At 50.3% G+C, this 23,650-nt stretch overlaps 1 protein-coding gene across 1 annotated transcript in view; it reads left to right on the top strand.

Annotated features, from left to right (window-relative positions):
• Window positions 1–23,650, top strand: part of LOC139377397 (ephrin type-A receptor 4-like) — a 35,984-nt gene that overhangs the window by 730 nt on the left and 11,604 nt on the right. Inside the window, exons 2-6 of the mRNA XM_071120425.1 lie at window positions 553–620; window positions 1,411–1,719; window positions 1,878–2,232; window positions 21,927–22,082; window positions 22,567–22,989. Of these exons, the coding sequence (XP_070976526.1) occupies window positions 553–620; window positions 1,411–1,719; window positions 1,878–2,232; window positions 21,927–22,082; window positions 22,567–22,989 (1,311 nt within the window). The remainder of the gene's footprint in view (window positions 1–552; window positions 621–1,410; window positions 1,720–1,877; window positions 2,233–21,926; window positions 22,083–22,566; window positions 22,990–23,650) is intronic.

Here is a 23,650-nt window from a genome sequence, read left to right as displayed (position 1 = left end):
TATAGTAACAAATAATTAAAGAGTAGCAGTAAAATAACAATAGCAAGGCTATATATAGGACATACCGGTACAGAGTCAATGTTGGAGCTCCCGAGTGGCGCAGTGGTCTAAGGCACTGCATCTCATTGCTTCAGGTGTCACTACAGACACCCAGGTTTGAATCCAGGATGTATCACAACCGCCATTGACTGGGAGTCCCATAGGGCGGCGCGCAATTGGCCCAGCGTCGTCTGTGTTTGGCCGGTGTAGGCTGTCATTGTAAAATTAATTAATTAATTAACTGACCTGCCTAGTTAAATAAAGGTTAAATAAAAAAATGTACAGGGGTACTAGTTAATCCCAACATAGTGTCATGGGCGAGCTATATGTGCAAAGTTTAGCCCAAAATCTATACATTCGTTCCAGTATATCTGTTTGTGATATTTTATCAATCTTATAATTTTCTTTCCATATCTGCATCTGTATGAATACAGTATGTACGGGTTCTTCTTGAGCCTAGGAGTGTACTGCCAATGGAAAGTGGAAATCACCTTCCGTACCTGTGTGTTTCAGAGACGTTACTGGACACAAGGACAGTTCCTGGCGAGCTGAAATGGGCGGCAAGTCCAACAGAAGGAGGGGTACGTGGTCCTGCCGAGACAAAATAACCTATTTCAGTGAGAATATGTGTTTTATAGTGCATAGTTGTACACAGGTAGACTATGGGTGAGTATTTTTCTTTTTTGAAATACCCTATAGTCCAAGCTAGACGGCATTCTACTGCAGTCTCCATCTCCCTCTGTCTTCATTGCAGGCACACCCTCTCTCGCGCTCACTTTCACTCTCGCCAGCCTCTTTGTTAGTTTAAGAGTTATTGGTGAACTTGACTCCTCTCCAGTCTCCCTGCGCTCACTTTCTTTTACTGAACTGCTTGATTGACAAGGTCCTGGTCCCCACACACTGAGCCCTTTGATTGCCAGCGTACCCCCACCCACCCATTGCTTACGCACGTACGCACACACACACACACACACACACACACACACACACAAACCCCTCTCCACATCACAGTCGGGGCCCGTGTCCAGCTTTACGACTGTGACAGCTGAGATTTCTGTCCTTCAACAAAGACTCCAAAGGAGGGTTATTCCTTGGAGTCATACTCTATGACAGGTCCTATAGAACACCTCTACACACACACACACAGTCTCTGGCTCGGTACGTCTAAAGCTCTCACCAGCAGGGAGTGGGAGGCCACATTATTATTCCATGGTAATAAGATGCCATAGTTAGGCAAGGTCACCATGCAACTCCATAAAACGTCCTTGATAAACTATCCAAGATAAACGCATGGAAGGTTTTGTCGTCACTGAAGCTGATTAATGACTAGAAAGGACTTTGGTCTAATGATCAGAATGTGTGTGTTCCCAGTGGGAGGAGGTAAGCATCATGGATGAGAAGAACGTCCCTATCAGAACGTACCAGGTGTGTAACGTGATGGAACCCAGCCAGAGCAACTGGCTTAGAACCGACTGGATCCCTCGGTCTGGAGCGCAGCGCATCTACGTCGAGATCAAGTTCACCCTCCGGGACTGTAACAGCCTGCCTGGAGTCACCGGCACCTGTAAGGAGACCTTCAACCTCTACTACTATGAGTCTAACAACGACAGAGAGCACTACATCAGAGAGAGCAACTTTCTCAAGATCGACACCGTGGCAGCCGACGAGAGCTTCACTCAGGTTAGGAGCCTTGGTTTGTTTTTAATCTCTTTGTTCAATTTTAAGATCTGATGGTGTGTTGATTATGTTTGTTCAATGTGAAAATTACAATGAAGGAACATTGTTGTGTCCTTATGGCTATTTATTATCAGTAATTATGTTATTATTACAATGATCAGGTGGACATTGGGGACCGCATCATGAAGCTGAACACTGAGGTGCGGGACGTAAAGGTCACAACCCGGAAGGGTTTCTACCTGGCGTTCCAGGATGTTGGCGCCTGCATCGCTCTGGTTTCCGTACGTGTCTTCTACAAAACCTGCCCCCTCACTGTCCGCAACTTAGCAACCTTCCCAGATACCAACACCGGAGCTGACACTTCCTCGTTAGTGGAGGTCAGGGGGTCGTGCGTGAACCAATCAGAAGAGAGGGAGGAGCCCAAGATGTATTGTGGTGCAGACGGGGAATGGCTGGTCCCCATTGGAGGGTGTGTCTGTAACTTGGGATACGAGGAGAAAAGCGGAGCCTGTCAGGGTAAGGCATTTGATTTACTTTTAATTTAATGACCACATTTTCTTCTAAATTGTATCGAACCCCCGGGCGTATGCACTTAGGCGACTGAGCTAAAGTTAAGTCATCAGCTCTTGGACCTCTGGAAGAGAGAGTGAGGGAAAAAGGCGAGACTGGAGGGAACAGACGTTCTAAAGACAGTTTTATAGCACGCCATTACTCTCTCTGAATAGAGAGTCTCTGTTCAACACACACACACACACACACACACACACACACACACACACACACACACCAGTTGAGCGTCAGTGCTTCAGTAGGGTATGATATACAGCTGTGGGTCTATTCTCTCAATCCTATTTATTATGGCCATCCCAGCAGGCTAATTATATAACAAACAGCTTCAACTTTTAAAGGCCTGCGGACCCGAGCAGAAGGTGTGTGTCTGTGATAGTAGAGAAAGGGACAGCTATCAAACGTTTCTGTACGTGACAGACACCAGCTTCTCTCCCTCCCTCTCTCTCCATCTAGACCTCCCTCTCTCTCCATCTAGACCTCCCTCTCTCTCCATCCAGACCTCCCTCTCTCTCCATCCAGACCTCCCTCTCTCTCCATCCAGACCTCCCTCTCTCTCCATCCAGCCCTCCCTCTCTCTCCATCCAGCCCTCCCTCTCTCTCCATCCAGACCTCCCTCTCGCTCCATCCAGCCCTCCCTCTCTTTATCCATAGCAGAGTTAATGACGTCTAAAGGCTGTTTTCTTTAACAAGATTTAACTAGACCCTTGACTCTGATCACCTTTGAACTGAAGTGAAGGACTAGCTCTTTTTAAGTATTTCCTTTTCCCCACTCTAAGTTGAAACAGCCCACTCAGGACTGGAGTGCTCTAGTGATTTGCCAATACACTGTCAGGCTTGACGACCGATTGGACCCTAGATTAAGTCTCTCCGTCATATCAATTAGCGGACTGCAAACAATGGACGGGTGACCAATAGGGAGAGAGAAACGACAAAGCGAGGCAGGGAATGAGTAGAAGACTGTTTAGCGCTATAGAGTGCTATAAAGAGACAGAGAGAGAAATAGAGCAGTGCAGAGAGATACCGGTGGATAGAGGTGGAGTAGGGGTGGAGGATTGGAGAGAGAGCGGGGGAGGAAAGGAAGGAGGAATTAGTTTGTGAATAGAGAGGGGGTTGTATAAGGAGGCCATTTAAGGCATAAGGCATCAATGATAGCCCAGCCCCCCCCCCCCCCCCCAATTGTTACTATGTCGTGGTGTTAGAGGTGGTGCAGTGGGCTCACACAGGGGCAAGAACACAAACATAAGAGAGGTTACCCCCCCCCGCTCCCCTCAACTATATCCCCCAATGTCCCTTACCCCCAACCTTACCCCCCCCCCCTTACCCCCACACACGCACATACACACACACACACCTTTAAGAGCAGGGTCATGACCAGGCTTGATGAAGCCGTCAAAAACTTTGACAGACACACACACACAAATACACTCTGTTAAGTTGTGAAGGGCAGGGTCATGACCGAGGTTGATAAAGACGTCAAAACTCTGACAGCTGTGATTCGGGCTGGGAGGAGAGGAAGCAAGGGAGGGGACAGAGAAGGGGGAGAGAGAGACAACAGAGGTGGTTTAAATGTGAATGGGACAGCCAGACTCCGGAATGAAAAAGGATCTCTGCGTTTTGTTAAGAGTTTTGTTAGAGTTTTGACGGCGCCTTTTTAGAGGGACTTTGTTCAGCTGTGGTTGCTCATCTGCTGCTATTACTGGGTATCCTATGTGGGCGTTATCTGTGTGTGAGTGTGTTTCTAATTTCTGCAGTGTGTATATGTGTTTGTATGCGATATACAGTGCCTTCGGGAAAGTATTCAGACCCCTTGACTTTTTCCACATTTTGTTACATTACAGCCTTGTTCTAAAATGTATTTCATCGTTTTTCCCCCTCATACATCTACACACAATACCCTATCATGACAAAGCAAAAACTGTTTTTTACAAATTCTTGCAACAATTATTTTTCTTTTTTATAAATAAAATATCACATTTGGATAAGTATTCAGACCCTTTACTCAGTACTTTGTTGAAGCACCTTTGGCAGCGATTACAGCCTCAAGTCTTTTGGGGTATGAAGCTACAAGCTTGGCACACCTGTATTTGGGGAGTTTTTCCCATTCCTCACTGCAGATCCTCTCAAGCTCTGTCAGGTTGGATGGGGAGCGTTGCTGCACAGCTATTTTCAGGTGTCCCCAGAGATGTTCGATCGGGTTCAAGTCCGGACTCTGGCTGGGCCGCTCAAGGTCATTCAGAAACTTGTCCCGAAGCCACTCCTGCGTTGTCTTGGCTGTGTACTTAGGGTCGTTGTCCTGTTGGAAGGGGAACATTCGCCCAAGTCTGAGGCCCTGAGCGCTCTGGAACAGGTTTTCATCAAGGATCTCTCTGTACTTTGCTCCGTTCATCTTTCCCTCGATCCTGACTAGTCTCCCAGTCCCTGCCGCTGAAAAACATCCCCACAGCATGGTGCTGCCACCACCATGCTTCACCGTAGGGATGGTGCCAGATGTAACGCTTGCCGTTCAGGCCAAAGAGCTCAATCTTGGTTTCATTGGACCAGAGATTATTGTTTCTCATGGTCTGAGTCTTGGAAGGGATGCACCTGAGCTCAATTTCGAGTCTCATAGCAAAGGGTCTGAATACTTACGTAAATAAGGTATTTCTGTTTTTTTCTTTGCTTTGTCATTATGGAGTACTGTGTGTAGATTGCTGAGAAAAACACATGTGGAACAAGTCAAGGGGTCTGGATACTTTCCGAAGACACTGTGTGGAGGGAGAGGTGAAATAAAGTGAGTAAGAGAGGGATAGAGAGAGACCTGAAATGAGATTTTATAAGATGCATGGTGGCGGTTGTCCAAGTGTGATCGACGTCAGAGAGACTTTATAACTGCAATTCACTCTGGTGCACCTTCAGTAACTCAACCAACAGAGGATTTGGTTATGTGTGTGTGTGTGTGTTTATTGTGTGTGTAGAGAGAGATGGCCAGAGAGAGAGACAGGGCCAGCGTTATGGGTGGGCCTTATGGGGCCTGGCCCGCCCTACTGTACCTCCTTGCCCATCCAAATAAAATATTTAAATATTGATCATTTATTTGACTGAGACGCACGTCGACATAGACGCAACAATACCAGACAAAGCACCCGAGCGAAACAGCACCCATCTGCCTCAGTCTGTGTAGCCCATGTGCATGACATGTCATACTCTTTTTTTGGCCAGGCGGCATCAGAGACATGGGCTACAGATAGTAAGACAGTGGGGCGCTGTTTCGCACGCTCAGGTGACATAAGCATTTTCTCATTTGAGCAAAAGTCTGTCTTCCACCCTCTCTCCTCCGTCCTCTCTCTTGACACGGAAACCGATGAGTGGTTGAGTGGTTGGGGAGATGTCGATTCGTTAGTAGGTGAACAGAAGTGTCCTCCCCTCCTCAATGGCCACCTTTCATCAAGGATACTCATGTGTATCCTGTCACAACATTTTGTCAACCGGTGATTGTCAAGCAAATAACTGATGTAATATCGCCTACACCTTCACAATAAATTCAATCTATTTTTTAGACAGGTGTTAAGAAACATGATATGAAGAAAATGTAGTCCATTTCAGAAGAACAGAAGCTGAGTTGTCCTTATGTTAGGCCCTGATCTGGCTATGCCAAATGGCTGTGGGCTACACTAGTTCATTTAGCAGACGAGATTTGCTTAGAATTCTGTGGCATTATTTTATATTATAGTATGAAGAATACACTTGAACTAAGCTGAATTAAATAGAAATGATATTTCCTCCAAACGATTTGAAACTACCTCCGTTAGTTTGATGCGTTATGCCTAGGAATCCACCGGAAATAGCGGTCACGACAACGCAGACAAAAATGTCAAATTATATCCATAATATCGACAGAAACATGGCAAATGTTTTTTATAATCAATCCTCAATGTGTTTTTCAAATATCTATTCGATAATATATCAACCGGGACAGTTGGTTTTTCAGTAAGACCGGGAGGAAAAATGGCTACCTCTCTATTTAGCGCAAAAATCACACTGAGAGCCAACAACTGACCACTTACGCAATGTGGACGTTTATGCTCATTCTTCAAAATAAAGGCCTGTTGACACCTTGGGGAAGCCACAGATAAAGGAATTTGGTTGATATCCCTTTCAATGGGCAATCGGGATGCATAGAAAGACAGGGGTTTCAAAATAAGAGTCACTTCCTGATTGGATTTTTCTCAGGATTTCGCCTGCAATATCAGTTCTGTTATACTCACAGACAATATTTTTACAGTTTTGGAAACTTTAGAGTGTTTTCTATCAAACACTTTAGAGTGTTTTCTATCAATTACATGCATATCCTAGCATCTGGTCCTGAGAAATAGGCAGTTTACTTTGGGAACGTTATTTTTCCAAAAATAAAAATAGTGCCCCCTAGCTTCAAGAGGTTTTAACAAAATACTCCACTATGCAAGTAACCATTTCAATAGAATGTCACTGCGACAACTGTTGATAGACGTAGCTGGTAAATTCGCTCTGGCTATCTTCTCCGATTTCAGAGCACTCTCGTCTGACTGTGCCAGAGTGCAGAATAACTGACATATTTACGAACACTCAACACCCATTGAATATGGATATTATTTTGGAAATGTGTGTGTGATCACAGTGCTGTGTGTTGCTTCTCCTTCTGTGTCTGTAAAACAAAAGGTATTGACAGTCTGAATATTCATATCCTGTCTGCTTCTCTCTGTGGGAGAATACTGAATACGTGATCATCACCTGTCTACTGAAAGAGAAGAGAAGAGAGCGAGCGAGAGAGTGAGAGAGAGAGAGACGAGGGAGACCGATAGAGAGATGAGATAGGTGTAGGGAGTGGGAGAACAAGAGGAGAGAGTGAAAGGGAAACATTCACAGTAAAGGTGCCCTTTTATTGCTATCATCTAAGTCATTTACATATTCATTTTTTTTGCGCAAATGCAAATCCAGATAAAATGCAAATCTATCTCATTACATACAGTGTGTGTGTGTGCCTGCCTGTGTGTGTGTGTGTGTGTGTGTGTGAGTTTCTCTCTAACCCTCTCCTGTCGTCCTCTCTCTCTCGCTCTCTCTCTCTGTGAGTCGGAAGTGGCCCTGACCGCTCCAGTGTGTCGGCTGTCTAGGTGATGGATAGAGGGAAGGACGGAGTGATGGATGGATGGAGTGATAAATGAGAGGGAGGGATGGACATCAGAGGGAGTTATGGGTGCCTGGTGGACCTGAGGAAAACGAGATGAGTTTTCCCAGAGTTAACCACTGTAGATTAGTGATCCCAAGGCCTGTCCCATTCACTCCTCTGTGATCAAGGGGCTCTTCAACATTGTAGCAGAATATAGCTACTTAAATGTTGCAATCTAGTCTGATTACGTAATCCCTCTTGTGTTCCGGCACTTCCTCTTGTGGCTTGTGAACAAAATCAGAGTTCCTAACCAGAAGAACTATGATCCTCAATGCAGATGTGTCACCTCTGCAGTGACACACAACAGAACATCTGTATGAGAGCCTGGTTAGATGTTATATATGGCTCCCCTGAGTGAGTGAGATGTCTGTCTGTCTGACTGTCAGCCTGCCTTTCCCTCAGGGTAAACCAGGATTAGCTCCTACCTCACCACCGCACGCACAGATATGCAAGCACAGCCCTGTGTGTTTGTATGTGGAATGCATTTGTCATTGGAAAGGTGTTGACACTCGTTGTCTTGGAGGATATTTACTGAGTTTGTCGCTCCTCTTTCCTCCATCAGTCACCCAGACCTGCTAGTTACACACTAGTCTAGGTGGATTTAGTTTCACATTCACAGTGTTTAGTGTGTGTGCCCAGGCTGGGGGCGGTTGGAACTGACAGTGAGAATATTAGCATGTCAGAAGCCCCCGGCAACAATTCTCTCTCTGTCTCTCTCTGTCTGTCTCTGTCTGTCTCTGTCTGTCTCGCTCTCTCTCGCTCTCTCTCGCTCTCTCTGGGAAACATATGTTTACATTGCCAAAGCAAGTGACAGCAAATCTTGCTGTTGTGATGGCATACTGTGGTATTTCACCCAATAGATATGGGAGTTTATCAAAATTGGATTAGTTTTTCGAATTCTTTGGGTCTGTGTAATCTGAGGGAAATATATGTCTCTAATATGGTCATACGTTTGGCAGGAGGTTAGGAAGCGCAGCTCAGTTTCCACCTCATTTTGTGGGCAGTGTGCACATAGCCTGTCTTCTCTTGAGAGCCAGGTCTGCCTTCGGCATCCTTTCTCAATAAGGCAAGGCTATGCTCACTGAGTCTGTACATAGTCAAATATGTGCTACTCACTCACTCACTCACTCACTCACTCACTCACTCACTCACTCACTCACTCACTCACACAGTTTATGGAGTTTGTAGTAAAAATGAAGTAGCCAACACTCATTTACTCACTCTACCCAACTCAGCATTTTCTGTCAAATGAAGAGCAAAGGGGAAGGAGAAACTACAGGAGTGGAGAGGGATCTCTCTTGCACACAGAGAGAGAGAGAGAGAGAGTTTAGGGATAATAGAGAGTAATGTGAGTTGTCTACCCCTTACCTGCTGGGTTTGGCTAGCAGCTTCAGCTGCTCTCATCAGGAGACTGGAGACAAGAGCCAAGGATCTGACTGTTTACAGTGCGTGTGTTTGTGTGTGTGTGTCCTACTGTCCTTCCTCCTCTGTCAACTGCCACCCCCCTCCCTCACACACACACACACTCCTACTGTGTGCGTTCTGCTGGGCGGGACTCTTGTCTCTGAGTCTGATGGACGACCCAGGGGCTGTCCATCATAGAGACACGCGATACCTGACCTGCCGTTGACATGAACACACACACACACACACACTCTCTTTCTCTCTCCCACACATGCACAAACACACCGGCACACACACAGCCATACTGGCACACATTGTTGGCACACCGTGAGCTATTGCATTGTAGCAGGAGGGCAGGACTCAAGGCTGTGAGCTGGCTTTGTCTCCATCCCACCCGGCCTTTCTCCATTTTTCCCACAATGAACAGAGGGAAGGTGAAAGAGAGAGGGAGAGAGAATAAGAAAGGGAGGGAGTGTGGCCACCAACCCATAAACACTCCTTCGTCTTTTCACGCCACTGTTTCTTTCTCTCGCTCATTCCCTGTCTTCTCTGTTTCTGTCCCTCTTCTCTTTCCCCACAGTCTCTGATATTCTCCATTTTTCATCATTCCTCTCTCTGAAGGGAAAAGGTGTGTGTGTGTGTGTGTGTGTGTGTGTGTGTGTGTGTGTGTCATGATTTGTGTTTGTGCTGCAAAGGGAGAGTGAGCGTTGACCTGAAATGACAGCTCATAAAGGTGTTCTGAGCCCTATATAAGAGAGGGCTACAGTGGACTGCTGCTCTCTCTGTCTCTCTCTCTCTCTCTCTCTCTCTCTCTCTCTCCACACCTCTTTCCCCTCTGTCACACCCTCACAAAGACCACCACCCTCAACAGTTTACGACCTTATGGTGTCACACACACACCAAGGTCTCTACTGATAGTATTATAATACCCAGATCTTCACTCACTCATTGATAGCGGGGGCTCAGTCAAAAACAACAAAAGGCACTTGCCTTTTGCAACTAGCACAGACTTTCTGATAACTTCTGTATTGAGGAAAAATGCATTTACTACGACTGTGATACGTGGTTCATCTTAAGATGAATGCACTAACTAACTGTACGTCACTCTGGATAAGCGCGTCGGCTAGATAAATGACTCAAATGTAAAATGTCGACATCAAGGCCTACAGCTGTAAAGTGATTGACATAGAGCCATACAAGCAGGGTTCACGGATGTGAATGGCTCCTATCTGTGTGTTTTAGTGCACGTGTGTGTGCATGTTCTTATGCAGTCAGCGCTTAACTGGTATCGATTGAGCTATAAAAAAAAACAATAACAATCTTCAAAGCATTCCAGAGAGAGAGAAACAGAGGGGGAGGGGAAAAACAGAGAGGGAGGAAGGAATAGAGAGAGGGAGGGAGGAATAGAGAGAGAGAGAGAGGGAGGGAGGGAGGAAGAGAGGGAGGGAGGGAGGGAGGAATAGAGAGAGGGAGGGAGGGAGGAATACAGAGAGGGAGGGAGGAATACATAGAGGGAGGGAGGGAGGAAGGAATACAGAGAGGGAGGGAGGGAGGAAGGAATACAGAGAGGGAGGAATACAGAGAGGGAGGGAGGAATACATGGAGGGAGGGAGGAAGGAATACAGAGAGGGAGGGAGGAATACAGGGAGGGAGGGAGGAATACAGAGAGGGAGGGAGGAATACAGAGAGGGAGGGAGGAATACAGAGAGGGAGGGAGGAATACAGAGAGGGAGGGAGGAATACAGAGAGGGAGGAAGGAATACAGAGAGGGAGGGAGGAATACATAGAGGAAGGAATACAGAGAGGGAGGGAGGGAGGAAGGAATACAGAGAGGGAGGAATACAGAGAGGGAGGGAGGAATACATAGAGGGAGGGAGGGAGGAAGGAATACAGAGAGGGAGGGAGGAAAACCAGGAATACAGAGAGGGAGGGAGGAAAACCAGGGAGGGAGGGAGGAAAACCAGAGAGGGAGGGAGGAAAACCAGAGAGGGAGGGAGGAATACAGAGAGGGAGGGAGGAATACAGAGAGGGAGGGAGGAATACAGAGAGGGAAGGAGGAATACAGAGAGGGAGGAAGGAATACAGAGAGAGGGAGGAAGGAATACAGAGAGAGGGAAGAAGGAATACAGAGGGGGAGGAAAGAATACAGACAGGGAGGAAGGAATACCAGAGAGGGAGAGAGAGGAAAACCAGAGAGGGAGGGAGGAATACAGAGAGGGAGGGAGGAATACAGAGAGGGAGGGAGGAATACAGAGAGGGAGGGAGGAATACAGAGAGAGGGAGGAAGGAATACAGAGAGAGGGAGGAAGGAATACAGAGAGAGGGAGGAAGGAATACAGAGAGAGGGAGGAAGGAATACAGAGAGAGGGAGGAAGGAATACAGAGAGAGGGAGAGGAATACAGAGAGAGGGAGGGAGGAATACAGAGAGGGAAGGGGGAATACAGAGGGAGGGAGAGGGGAATACAGAGGGAGGGAGAGGGGAATACAGAGGGAGGGAGAGGGGAATACAGAGGGAGGGAGAGGGGAATAGAGAGAGGGAGGGAGGAATCTAGAGAGGGAGAGGAATACAGAGAGGGGGAGGGTGGAATACAGAGAGGGGGAGGGAGGAATACAGAGAGGGGGAGGGTGGAATACAGAGAGGGGGAGGGTGGAATACAGAGAGGGGGAGGGAGGAATACAGAGAGGGAGAGAGGAATACAGAGAGGGAGGAATACAGAGAGGGAGGAATACAGAGAGGGAGGGAGGAATACAGTGAGAGGGAGAGGAATACAGAGAGCAATACAGAGAGGGAGGGAGGAATACAGAGACGGAGAGAGGGAGGAATAGAGAGGGAGGAATACAGAGAGGGAGAGAGGGAGGAATACAGAGAGGGAGGGAGGAATACAGAGAGGGAGGGAGGGAGGAATACAGAGAGGGAGGGAGGGAGGGAGGAATACAGAGAGGGAGGGAGGGAGGAATACAGAGAGGGAGGGAGAGAGGTATACAGAGAGGGAGGGAGAGAGGAATACAGAGAGGGAGGGAGAGAGGGAGGGAGGGAGGAATACAGAGAGGGAGGGAGGGAGGAATACAGAGAGGGAGGGAGAGAGGAATACAGAGAGGGAGGGAGAGAGAGGGAGGAATACAGAGAGGGAGGAATACAGAGAGGGAGGGAGAGAGAGGAATACAGAGACGGAGAGAGGGAGGAATAGAGAGGGAGGAATACAGAGAGGGAGAGAGGGAGGAATACAGAGAGGGGGAGAGGGAGGAATACAGAGAGGGAGGAATACAGAGAGGGAGAGAGGGAGGAATACAGAGAGGGAGGGAGGGAGGAATACAGAGAGGGAGGGAGGGAGGAATACAGAGAGGGAGGGAGGGAGGAATACAGAGAGGGAGGGGGGGAGGAATACAGAGAGGGAGGGGGGGAGGAATACAGAGAGGGAGGGAGGGAGGAATACAGAGAGGGAGGGAGAGAGGAATACAGAGAGGGAGGGAGAGAGGAATACAAAGAGGGAGGGAGGGAGGAATACAGAGAGGGAGGGAGAGAGGAATACAGAGAGGGAGGGAGAGAGAGGGAGGAATACAGAGAGGGAGGAATAGAGAGGGAGGAATACAGAGAGGGAGAGAGGGAGGAATACAGAGAGGGGGAGAGGGAGGAATACAGAGAGGGAGGAATACAGAGAGGGAGAGAGGGAGGAATACAGAGAGGGAGGGAGGGAGGAATACAGAGAGGGAGGGAGGAATACAGAGAGGGAGGGAGAGAGGAATACAGAGAGGGAGGGAGGGAGGAATACAGAGAGGGAGGGAGGGAGGAATACAGAGAGGGAGGGAGAGAGGAATACAGAGAGGGAGGGAGAGAGGAATACAGAGAGGGAGGAATACAGAGAGGGAGGAATACAGAGAGGGAGGAATACAGAGAGGGAGGGAGAGAGAGGGAGGGAGGAATACAGAGAGGGAGGGGGAGAGAGGAATACAGAGGGAGAGAGGAATACCGAGAGAGAGGGAGGAATACAGAGAGGGAGAGAGGGAGGAATACAGAGAGGGAGAGAGGGAGGAATACAGAGGGGGAGAGAGGGAGGAATACAGAGGGGGAGAGAGGGAGGAATACAGAGGGAAGGAGAGAGGGAGGAATACAGAGAGGGAGGGAGAGAGGGAGGAATACAGAGAGGGATGGAGAGAGAGAGGAATACAGAGAGGGAGGGAGAGAGGGAGGAATACAGAGAGGGATGGAGAGAGAGAGGAATACAGAGAGGGAGGGAGAGAGAGAGGAATACAGAGAGGGAGGGAGAGAGGATTACAGAGAGTGAGAGAGGAATACAGAGAGGGAGGGAGAGGGAGGGAGGGAGGAATACAGAGAGGGGGAGGGAGGGAGGAATACAGAGAGGGAGGGAGAGAGAGAGAGGGAGAGAGGAATACCGAGAGGGAGGGAGAGAGACGGAGAGAGGAATGGAGAGAGGGGAAGAGAGAGGAATACAGAGAGGGAGGGAGAGAGGGAGGAATACAGAGAGGGATGGAGAGAGAGAGGAATACAGAGAGGGAGGGAGAGAGAGAGGAATACAGAGAGGGAGGGAGAGAGGATTACAGAGAGGGAGAGAGGAATACGGAGAGGGAGGGAGGGAGGAATACAGAGAGGGGGAGGGAGGGAGGGAGGAATACAGAGAGGGAGGGAGAGAGAGAGAGGGAGAGAGGAATACCGAGAGGGAGGGAGAGAGACGGAGAGAGGAATGGAGAGAGGGGAATGGAGAGGAATACAGAGAGGGAGAGAGAGGAATACAGAGAGGGAGAGAGAGGAATACAGAGAGGGAGAGAGAGGAATACAGAGAGGGGGAGGGAGGGAGGAATACAGAGAGGGAGGGAGAGAGAGAGAGGGAGAGAGGAATACCGAGAGGGAGGGAGAGAGACGGAGAGAGGAATGGAGAGAGGGGAATGGAGAGGAATACAGAGAGGGAGAGAGAGGAATACAGAGAGGGAGAGAGAGGAATACAGAGAGGGAGAGAGAGGAATACAGAGAGGGAGAGAGAGGAATACAGAGAGGGAGAGAGAGGAATACAGAGAGGGAGAGAGGAATACAGAGAGGGAGAGAGGAATACAGAGAGGGAGAGAGGAATACAGAGAGGGAGAGAGGAAGAGAGAGAGGAATACAGAGAGGGAGGGAGAGAGGAATACAGAGAGGGAGGGAGAGAGGAATACAGAGAGGGAGGGAGAGAGGAATACAGAGAGAGAGGAATACAGGGAGAGAGGAATACAGAGAGGGAGGGAGAGCGGAGTACAGAGAGGGAGGGAGAGCGGAGTACAGAGAGGGAGGGAGAGAGGAATACAGAGAGGGAGGGAGAGAGGAATACAGAGAGGGAGGGAGAGAGGAATACAGAGAGGGAGGGGGAGAGAGGAATACAGAGAGGGAGGGGGAGAGAGGAATACAGAGAGGGAGGGGGAGAGAGGAATACAGAGAGGGAGGGAGAGAGAGGAATACAGAGAGGGAGGGAGAGAGAGGAATACCGAGAGGGAGGGAGAGAGACGGAGAGAGGAATGGAGAGAGGGGAATGGAGAGGAATACAGAGAGGGAGAGAGAGGAATACAGAGAGGGAGAGAGAGGAATACAGAGAGGGAGAGAGAGGAATACAGAGAGGGGGAGAGAGGGAGGGAGAGAGAGAGAGGGAGAGAGGAATACCGAGAGGGAGGGAGAGAGACGGAGAGAGGAATGGAGAGAGGGGAATGGAGAGGAATACAGAGAGGGAGAGAGAGGAATACAGAGAGGGAGAGAGAGGAATACAGAGAGGGAGAGAGAGGAATACAGAGAGGGAGAGAGGAATACAGAGAGGGAGAGAGGAATACAGAGAGGGAGAGAGGAATACAGAGAGGGAGAGAGGAAGAGAGAGAGGAATACAGAGAGGGAGGGAGAGAGGAATACAGAGAGGGAGGGAGAGAGGAATACAGAGAGGGAGGGAGAGAGGAATACAGAGAGAGAGGAATACAGGGAGAGAGGAATACAGAGAGGGAGGGAGAGCGGAGTACAGAGAGGGAGGGAGAGCGGAGTACAGAGAGGGAGGGAGAGAGGAATACAGAGAGGGAGGGAGAGAGGAATACAGAGAGGGAGGGAGAGAGGAATACAGAGAGGGAGGGGGAGAGAGGAATACAGAGAGGGAGGGGGAGAGAGGAATACAGAGAGGGAGGGAGAGAGAGGAATACAGAGAGGGAGGGAGAGAGAGGAATACAGAGAGGGAGAGAGGAATGCAAAGTGGGAGAGAGGAATGCAAAGAGGGAGGGAGGAATGCAGAGAGGGAGGGAGGAATGCAGAGAGGGAGGGAGGGAGGAATGCAGAGAGGGAGGGAGGGAGGGAGGAATGCAGAGAGGGAGGGAGAGAGAGAGGAATACAGACAGAGAGGGAGGGAGAGAGGAATACAGAGAGGGAGGGAGAGAGGAATACAGAGAGGGAGGGAGAGAGGAATACAGAGAGGGAGGGAGAGAGGAATGCAGAGAGAGAGGGAGGGAGGGAGAGAGGGAGGGAGAGAGAGAGAGAGGAATACAGAGAGGGAGGGAGAGAGGAATACAGAGAGGGAGGGAGAGAGGAATGCAGAGAGGGAGGGAGAGAGGAATGCAGAGAGGGAGGGAGAGAGGAATGCAGAGAGGGAGGGAGAGAGGAATGTAGAGAGGGAGGGAGAGAGGAATGCAGAGAGGGAGGGAGAGAGGGAGGGAGAGAGGAATACAGAGAGGGAGGGAGAGAGAGGAATACAGAGAGGGAGGGAGAGAGAGGAATACAGAGAGGGAGGGAGAGAGGAATACAGAGAGGGAGGGAGAGAGAGGGAGGAATACAGAGAGGGAGGAATACAGAGAGGGAGGGAGAGAGAGGAATACAGAGACGGAGAGAGGGAGGAATACAGAGAGGGGGAGAGGGAGGAATACAGAGAGGGAGGAATACAGAGAGGGAGAGAGGGAGGAATACAGAGAGGGAGGGAGGGAGGAATACAGAGAGGGAGGGAGGGAGGAATACAGAGAGGGAGGGTGGGAGGAATACAGAGAGAGAGGGAGGGTGGGAGGAATACAGAGAGAGAGGGAGGGAGGGAGGAATACAGAGAGGGAGGGAGAGAGGAATACAGAGAGGGAGGGAGGGAGGAATACAGAGAGGGAGGGAGAGAGGAATACAGAGAGGGAGGGAGGGAGGAATACAGAGTGGGAGGGAGAGAGGAATACAGAGAGGGAGGGAGGGAGGAATACAGAGAGGGAGGGAGGGAGGAATACAGAGAGGGAGGGAGAGAGAGGGAGGAATACAGAGAGGGAGGAATACAGAGAGGGAGGGAGAGAGAGGAATACAGAGAGGGAGGGAGGAATACAGAGGGAGGAATACAGAGAGGGAGAGAGGGAGGAATACAGAGAGGGAGAGAGGGAGGAATACAGAGAGGGAGAGAGGGAGGAATACAGAGGGGGAGAGAGGGAGGAATACAGAGGGAGGGAGAGAGGGAGGAATACAGAGAGGGAGGGAGAGAGGGAGGAATACAGAGAGGGATGGAGAGAGAGAGGAATACAGAGAGGGAGGGAGAGAGGATTACAGAGAGGGAGAGAGGAATACAGAGAGGGAGGGAGAGGGAGGGAGGGAGGAATACAGAGAGGGAGGGAGAGAGAGGAATACAGAGAGGGAGGGAGAGAGAGAGAGAGAGGGAGAGAGGAATACCGAGAGGGAGGGAGAGAGAGGGAGAGAGGAATGGAGAGAGGGGTATGGAGAGGAATACAGAGAGGGAGAGAGAGGAATACAGAGAGGGAGAGAGAGGAATACAGAGAGGGAGAGAGGAATACAGAGAGGGAGAGAGGAATACAGAGAGGGAGAGAGGAATACAGAGAGGGAGGAAGGAATACAGAGAGGGAGGAAAGAATACAGACAGGGAGGAAGGAATACCAGAGAGGGAGAGAGAGGAAAACCAGAGAGGGAGGGAGGAATACAGAGAGGGAGGGAGGGAGGAATACAGAGAGGGAGGGAGGGAGGAATACAGAGAGGGAGGGAGGGAGGAATACAGAGAGGGAGGAAGGAATACAGAGAGAGGGAGGAAGGAATACAGAGAGAGGGAGGAAGGAATACAGAGAGAGGGAGATAGGAATACAGAGAGAGGGAGAGGAATACAGAGAGAGGGAGGGGAATACAGAGAGAGGGAGGGAGGAATACAGAGAGGGAGGGAGGAATACAGAGAGAGAGGGAGGGAGGAATACAGAGAGGGAGGGAGGAATACAGAGAGGGAGGGAGGAATACAGAGGGAGGGAGAGGGGAATACAGAGGGAGGGAGAGGGGAATACAGAGGGAGGGAGAGGGGAATACAGAGAGGGAGAGGGGAATAGAGAGAGGGAGGGAGGAATCTAGAGAGGGAGGGAGGAATCTAGAGAGGGAGGGAGGAATCTAGAGAGGGAGAGGAATACAGAGAGAGGGAGAGAGGAATACAGAGAGGGGGAGGGAGGAATACAGAGAGGGGGAGGGAGGAATACAGAGAGGGGGAGGGAGGAATACAGAGAGGGGGAGGGTGGAATACAGAGAGGGGGAGGGAGGAATACAGAGAGGGAGGGAGAGGGAGGAATACAGAGAGGGAGGGAGAGAGAGAGAGAGAGGGAGAGAGGAATACCGAGAGGGAGGGAGAGAGAGGGAGAGAGGAATGGAGAGAGGGGTATGGAGAGGAATACAGAGAGGGAGAGAGAGGAATACAGAGAGGGAGAGAGAGGAATACAGAGAGGGAGAGAGGAATACAGAGAGGGAGAGAGGAATACAGAGAGGGAGAGAGGAATACAGAGAGGGAGGGAGGAATACAGAGAGGGAGGAAGGAATACAGAGAGGGAGGAAAGAATACAGACAGGGAGGAAGGAATACCAGAGAGGGAGAGAGAGGAAAACCAGAGAGGGAGGGAGGAATACAGAGAGGGAGGGAGGGAGGAATACAGAGAGGGAGGGAGGGAGGAATACAGAGAGGGAGGGAGGGAGGAATACAGAGAGGGAGGAAGGAATACAGAGAGAGGGAGGAAGGAATACAGAGAGAGGGAGGAAGGAATACAGAGAGAGGGAGATAGGAATACAGAGAGAGGGAGAGGAATACAGAGAGAGGGAGGGGAATACAGAGAGAGGGAGGGAGGAATACAGAGAGGGAGGGAGGAATACAGAGAGAGAGGGAGGGAGGAATACAGAGAGGGAGGGAGGAATACAGAGAGGGAGGGAGGAATACAGAGGGAGGGAGAGGGGAATACAGAGGGAGGGAGAGGGGAATACAGAGAGGGAGAGGGGAATAGAGAGAGGGAGGGAGGAATCTAGAGAGGGAGGGAGGAATCTAGAGAGGGAGAGGAATACAGAGAGAGGGAGAGAGGAATACAGAGAGGGGGAGGGAGGAATACAGAGAGGGGGAGGGAGGAATACAGAGAGGGGGAGGGTGGAATACAGAGAGGGGGAGGGAGGAATACAGAGAGGGGGAGGGAGGAATACAGAGAGGGGGAGGGAGGAATACAGAGAGGGGGAGGGAGGAATACAGAGAGGGAGAGAGGAATACAGAGAGGGAGGGAGGAATACAGAGAGGGAGGAATACAGAGAGGGAGGGAGGAATACAGGGAGAGGAATACAGAGAGGAATACAGAGAGGGAGGGAGGAATACAGAGAGGGGGAGGGAGGAATACAGAGAGGGGGAGGGTGGAATACAGAGAGGGGGAGGGAGGAATACAGAGAGGGGGAGGGAGGAATACAGAGAGGGGGAGGGAGGAATACAGAGAGGGGGAGGGTGGAATACAGAGAGGGGGAGGGAGGAATACAGAGAGGGGGAGGGAGGATTACAGAGAGGGGGGGGAGGAATACAGAGAGGGAGGGAGGAATACAGAGAGGGAGGGAGGAATACAGAGAGGGAGGGAGGAATACAGGGAGAGGAATACAGAGAGGAATACAGAGAGGGAGGGAGGAATACAGAGAGGGAGGGAGGAATACAGAGACGGAGAGAGGGAGGAATAGAGAGGGAGGAATACAGAGAGGGGGAGAGGGAGGAATACAGAGAGGGAGGACTACAGAGAGGGAGGGAGGGAGGAATACAGAGAGGGAGGGAGGGAGGAATACAGAGAGGGAGGGAGGGAGGAATACAGAGAGGGAGGGAGGGAGGAATACAGAGAGGGAGGGAGAGAGGAATACAGAGAGGGAGGGAGAGAGGAATACAGAGAGGGAGGGAGAGAGGAATACAGAGAGGGAGGGAGGGAGGAATACAGAGAGGGAGGGAGAGAGGAATTCAGAGAGGGAGGGAGGGAGGAATACAGAGAGGGATGGAGAGAGGAATACAGAGAGGGAGGGAGAGAGAGGGAGGAATACAGAGAGGGAGGAATACAGAGAGGGAGGGAGAGAGAGGAATACAGAGACGGAGAGAGGGAGGAATAGAGAGGGAGGAATACAGAGAGGGAGAGAGGGAGGAATACAGAGAGGGGGAGAGGGAGGAATACAGAGAGGGAGAGAGGGAGGAATACAGAGAGGGAGAGAGGGAGGAATACAGAGAGGGAGGGGGGGAGGAATACAGAGAGGTAGGGAGGGAGGAATAGAGAGGGAGGGAGAGAGGAATACAGAGAGGGAGGGAGAGAGGAATACAGAGAGGGAGGGAGGGAGGAATACAGAGAGGGAGGGAGAGAGGAATACAGAGAGGGAGGGAGGGAGGGAGGAATACAGAGAGGGAGGGAGAGAGGAATACAGAGAGGGAGGGAGGGAGGAATACAGAGAGGGAGGGAGAGAGGAATACAGAGAGGGAGGGAGAGAGGAATACAGAGAGGGAGGGAGAGAGCGGGAGGAATACAGAGAGGGAGGAATACAGAGAGGGAGGGAGAGAGAGGAATACAGAGAGGGAGGGAGGGAGAGAGAGGGAGGGAGGAATACAGAGAGGGAGGGGGAGAGAGGAATACAGAGGGAGAGAGGAATACCGAGGGAGAGAGGAATACCGAGGGAGAGAGGAATACCGAGAGAGAGGGAGGAATACAGAGAGGGAGAGAGGGAGGAATACAGAGAGGGAGAGAGGGAGGAATACAGAGGGGGAGAGAGGGAGGAATACAGAGAGGGAGGGAGAGAGGGAGGAATACAGAGAGGGATGGAGAGAGAGAGGAATACAGAGAGAGAGGGAGAGAGAGAGGAATACAGGGAGAGAGGATTACAGAGAGGGAGAGAGGAATACAGAGAGGGAGAGGGAGGGAGGGAGGAATACAGAGAGGGAGGGAGAGAGAGGAATACAGAGAGGGAGGGAGAGAGAGAGAGGGAGAGAGGAATACCGAGAGGGAGGGAGAGAGAGGGAGAGAGGAATGGAGAGAGGGGTATGGAGAGGAATACAGAGAGGGAGGGAGAGAGAGAGAGGGAGAGAGGAATTCCGAGAGGGAGGGAGAGAGAGGGAGAGAGGAATGGAGAGAGGGGAATGGAGAGGAATACAGAGAGGGAGAGAGGAATACAGAGAGGGAGAGAGAGGAATACAGAGAGGGAGAGAGAGGAATACAGAGAGGGAGAGAGGAATACAGAGAGGGAGAGAGGAATACAGAGAGGGAGGGAGAGAGGAATGGAGAGAGGATTACAGAGAGAGAGGAATACAGAGAGGGAGGGAGAGAGGAATACAGAGAGGGAGGGAGAGAGGAATACAGAGAGGGAGGGAGAGAGGAATACAGAGAGAGAGGGATAGAGGAATACAGAGAGAGAGGAATACAGGGAGAGAGGAATACAGAGAGGGAGGGAGAGCGGAGTACAGAGAGGGAGGGAGAGCGGAGTACAGAGAGGGAGGGAGAGAGGAATACAGAGAGGGAGGGGGAGAGAGGAATACAGAGAGGGAGGGGGAGAGAGGAATACAGAGAGGGAGGGGGAGAGAGGAATACAGAGAGGGAGGGAGAGAGAGGAATACAGAGAGGGAGGGAGAGAGAGGAATACAGAGAGGGAGAGAGGAATGCAAAGTGGGAGAGAGGAATGCAAAGAGGGAGGGAGGAATGCAGAGAGGGAGGGAGGGAGGAATGCAGAGAGGGAGGGAGGGAGGAATGCAGAGAGGGAGGGAGGGAGGAATACAGAGAGGGAGGGAGAGAGGAATACAGAGAGGGAGGGAGAGAGGAATGCAGAGAGAGAGGGAGGGAGGGAGAGAGGGAGGGAGAGAGAGAGGAATACAGAGAGGGAGGGAGAGAGGAATACAGAGAGGGAGGGAGAGAGGAATACAGAGATGGAGGGAGAGAGGAATGCAGAGAGGGAGGGAGAGAGGAATGCAGAGAGGGAGGGAGAGAGGAATGCAGAGAGGGAGGGAGAGAGGAATGCAGAGAGGGAGGGAGAGAGGGAGGGAGAGAGGAATACAGAGAGGGAGGGAGAGAGAGGAATACAGAGAGGGAGGGAGAGAGAGGAATACAGAGAGGGAGGGAGAGAGGAATACAGAGAGGGAGGGAGGAATACAGAGAGAGAGAGGAATACAGAGAGGGAGGGAGGAATACAGAGAGAGAGAGGAATACAGAGAGGGAGGGAGAGAGGAATACAGAGAGGGAGGGAGAGAGGAATACAGAGAGGGAGGGAGGAATACAGAGAGAGAGAGGAATACAGAGAGGGAGGGAGAGAGGAATACAGAGAGGGAGGGAGAGAGGGAGGGAGAGAGGAATACAGAGAGGGAGGGAGAGAGAGGAATACAGAGAGGGAGAGAGGAATATAGAGAGAAAGATAGAGAGCGTGAGAAATAAAGTATGTGTGAGAGAGGTAGAACCTCCCAGAAGAGAGGGATGGTTAGGACAGCGTTGATTACAGAGACGGGACATTCCTATGGGAAGACTTCCTCTACTGAGTGTCATAAAACACTCTGTCACACACACACTGTCACCCCCATTTTCAAATACAAGCTCTGTCACTCCCACATTCCGAACCACTCCCACTGCGATGACTTGGTCACCCCCTGGAAAGGAAATAGGGGGAGAATAGAGATAGTAACGTAATTACTTCTAGAAGAGTTGTGAAAAAGTGAATGATTTCATGAATGGGTTGACAGCCATGGGGGTTGGGCATTCTGAATAAGTCAAACTGAGTATTGTCATGTCAATGCATGTGTTTTGTTTGTACTAGAATGAAAATGAATGGAATCTCATCCTCTCTCTGTAGCTTGCACGGTCGGTTTCAACAGAGCTGTGTCTACCGACAGAGCGTGTTCCAAGTGTCCTCCGTACAGTCACTCAGAGAAGGAGGGGGCTGCTGTCTGTGACTGCAAACCAGGATACTACCGCTCTGAGAGCGACCCTGCATCTGTGCCCTGCACACGTAAGAACACACACATCATTTCCCCCCAGAGGGTCGATTAATCGATCAATCTATACATCTGTACTCTTTCTCCTCTCGGTTCCTCTTCTCTCTTTTGTCCTCTCTCTCTTTCCTCTGTCGTCCCTCTGTACTGATCTAATGATCTTCTGACTAATCCACCATGTCCTGGACGGGAGATAATGAATAGTCCTCGGGCTCAGTTACATGTCACTTTCAGTCCCTCTCTCTCCTTCTCGCTCTCTCCTTCTCGCTCTCTCTTTCTCTCTCTTTCATTCTCTCTCTCTCTCTGACTGAGACCTTGGTCTGTTTGTCATAAACTTAATTATGCCTATATACAGCACAGGGTTCAGCCAGTCAGCCTGAGAACACAGACAACACTCTCTCACACAAAAACATAACGAAAACTGTAACACAGAGGAACCATATATGTAACCAGAGCCACAATATATTTTCTAACTCAACCTCCCTGTCCTATGTATCCCAGAACCCCCATCTGCTCCGCAGCAGCTGATCTCCGAGGTCAACGAGACGTCAGTGGTTCTGGAGTGGAGCGCCCCCCTCAGGCTCGGAGGGAGAAGTGACATCAGCTACAGTGTGGACTGCCTGCTCTGCCACGGACCTGAGAGTCAAACCGGAAATCGAACTCAGATTGGGAGTCAACTTGGAGAAGCTGGTAGCATTGCAGCTCTTAAGGGTCCTCTTGGGGCCCAGCTCTGCCTGCCCTGCAGTCAAGACGTCCTTTTCTCTCCACAGCAGAGTGGCCTAAGGGCCACCAGGGTGTGTGTGAGCGAGCTGCAGGCACACACACGCTACACCTTCACCATTCTCGCCCGCAACGGGGTCTCCCAGGGCCACAGTGCAGGGGCAGGACAGAGTGTGTCTGTCACTCTCACCACCAACCAGGCCGGTGAGTTTGTGTGAAGGAGTATGTAAGTAAGGAGGTGTGTGTGTGTGTGTGTGTGTGTGTGGCCAAGTACAGGCTGTGCATTGCATGGAGTGTGGGGGATTGAGGGGAGTGTGTGTGAGCGTCTGTGAAGCAGGTAGCCTTTAATTGGGGAATGTGAATTGGATTAAGTTGGAAGAAGTGTATGTGCCTGCTGGTGTGTGTCTGTATACAGAGCCTTCAGAAAGCATGCATACCCTTTGACTTATTCCACATCTTGTTGTGTTACAGCCTGAATTCAAAATGGATTAAATATATATATTTTTTCTTCTAACACACAATACCCCATAAAGGCAAAGATGAAATGTGTTTTTAGAAAATAAATGCTTTATTGGTAATGAAATACAGAACTATCGCATTTACAAAATTATTCACACCACACCCCTTTGCAATGACACTCCAAATTGAGCTCAGGTGCATCCAATTTCCTTTTATCATCCTTTAGATGTCACTCCAGCTTGATTGAAGTCCACGTGTGGCCAATTCAATTGTTTGGACGTGATTTAGAAAGAAACACGCCTGTCTATATAAGATCCCACAGTTGTCAGAGCAGAAACTACACCATGAAGTCAGTAGATCTCCGAGATAGAATTGTGATGCGAAGGGTATAAAACAATTTCTAGAG

This window comes from Oncorhynchus clarkii, chromosome 20 (genome assembly GCF_045791955.1).
Source record: "Oncorhynchus clarkii lewisi isolate Uvic-CL-2024 chromosome 20, UVic_Ocla_1.0, whole genome shotgun sequence".
Taxonomy (NCBI): Eukaryota; Metazoa; Chordata; class Actinopteri; order Salmoniformes; family Salmonidae; genus Oncorhynchus; species Oncorhynchus clarkii.
This window is presented reverse-complemented; position numbering and strand designations above follow the sequence as displayed.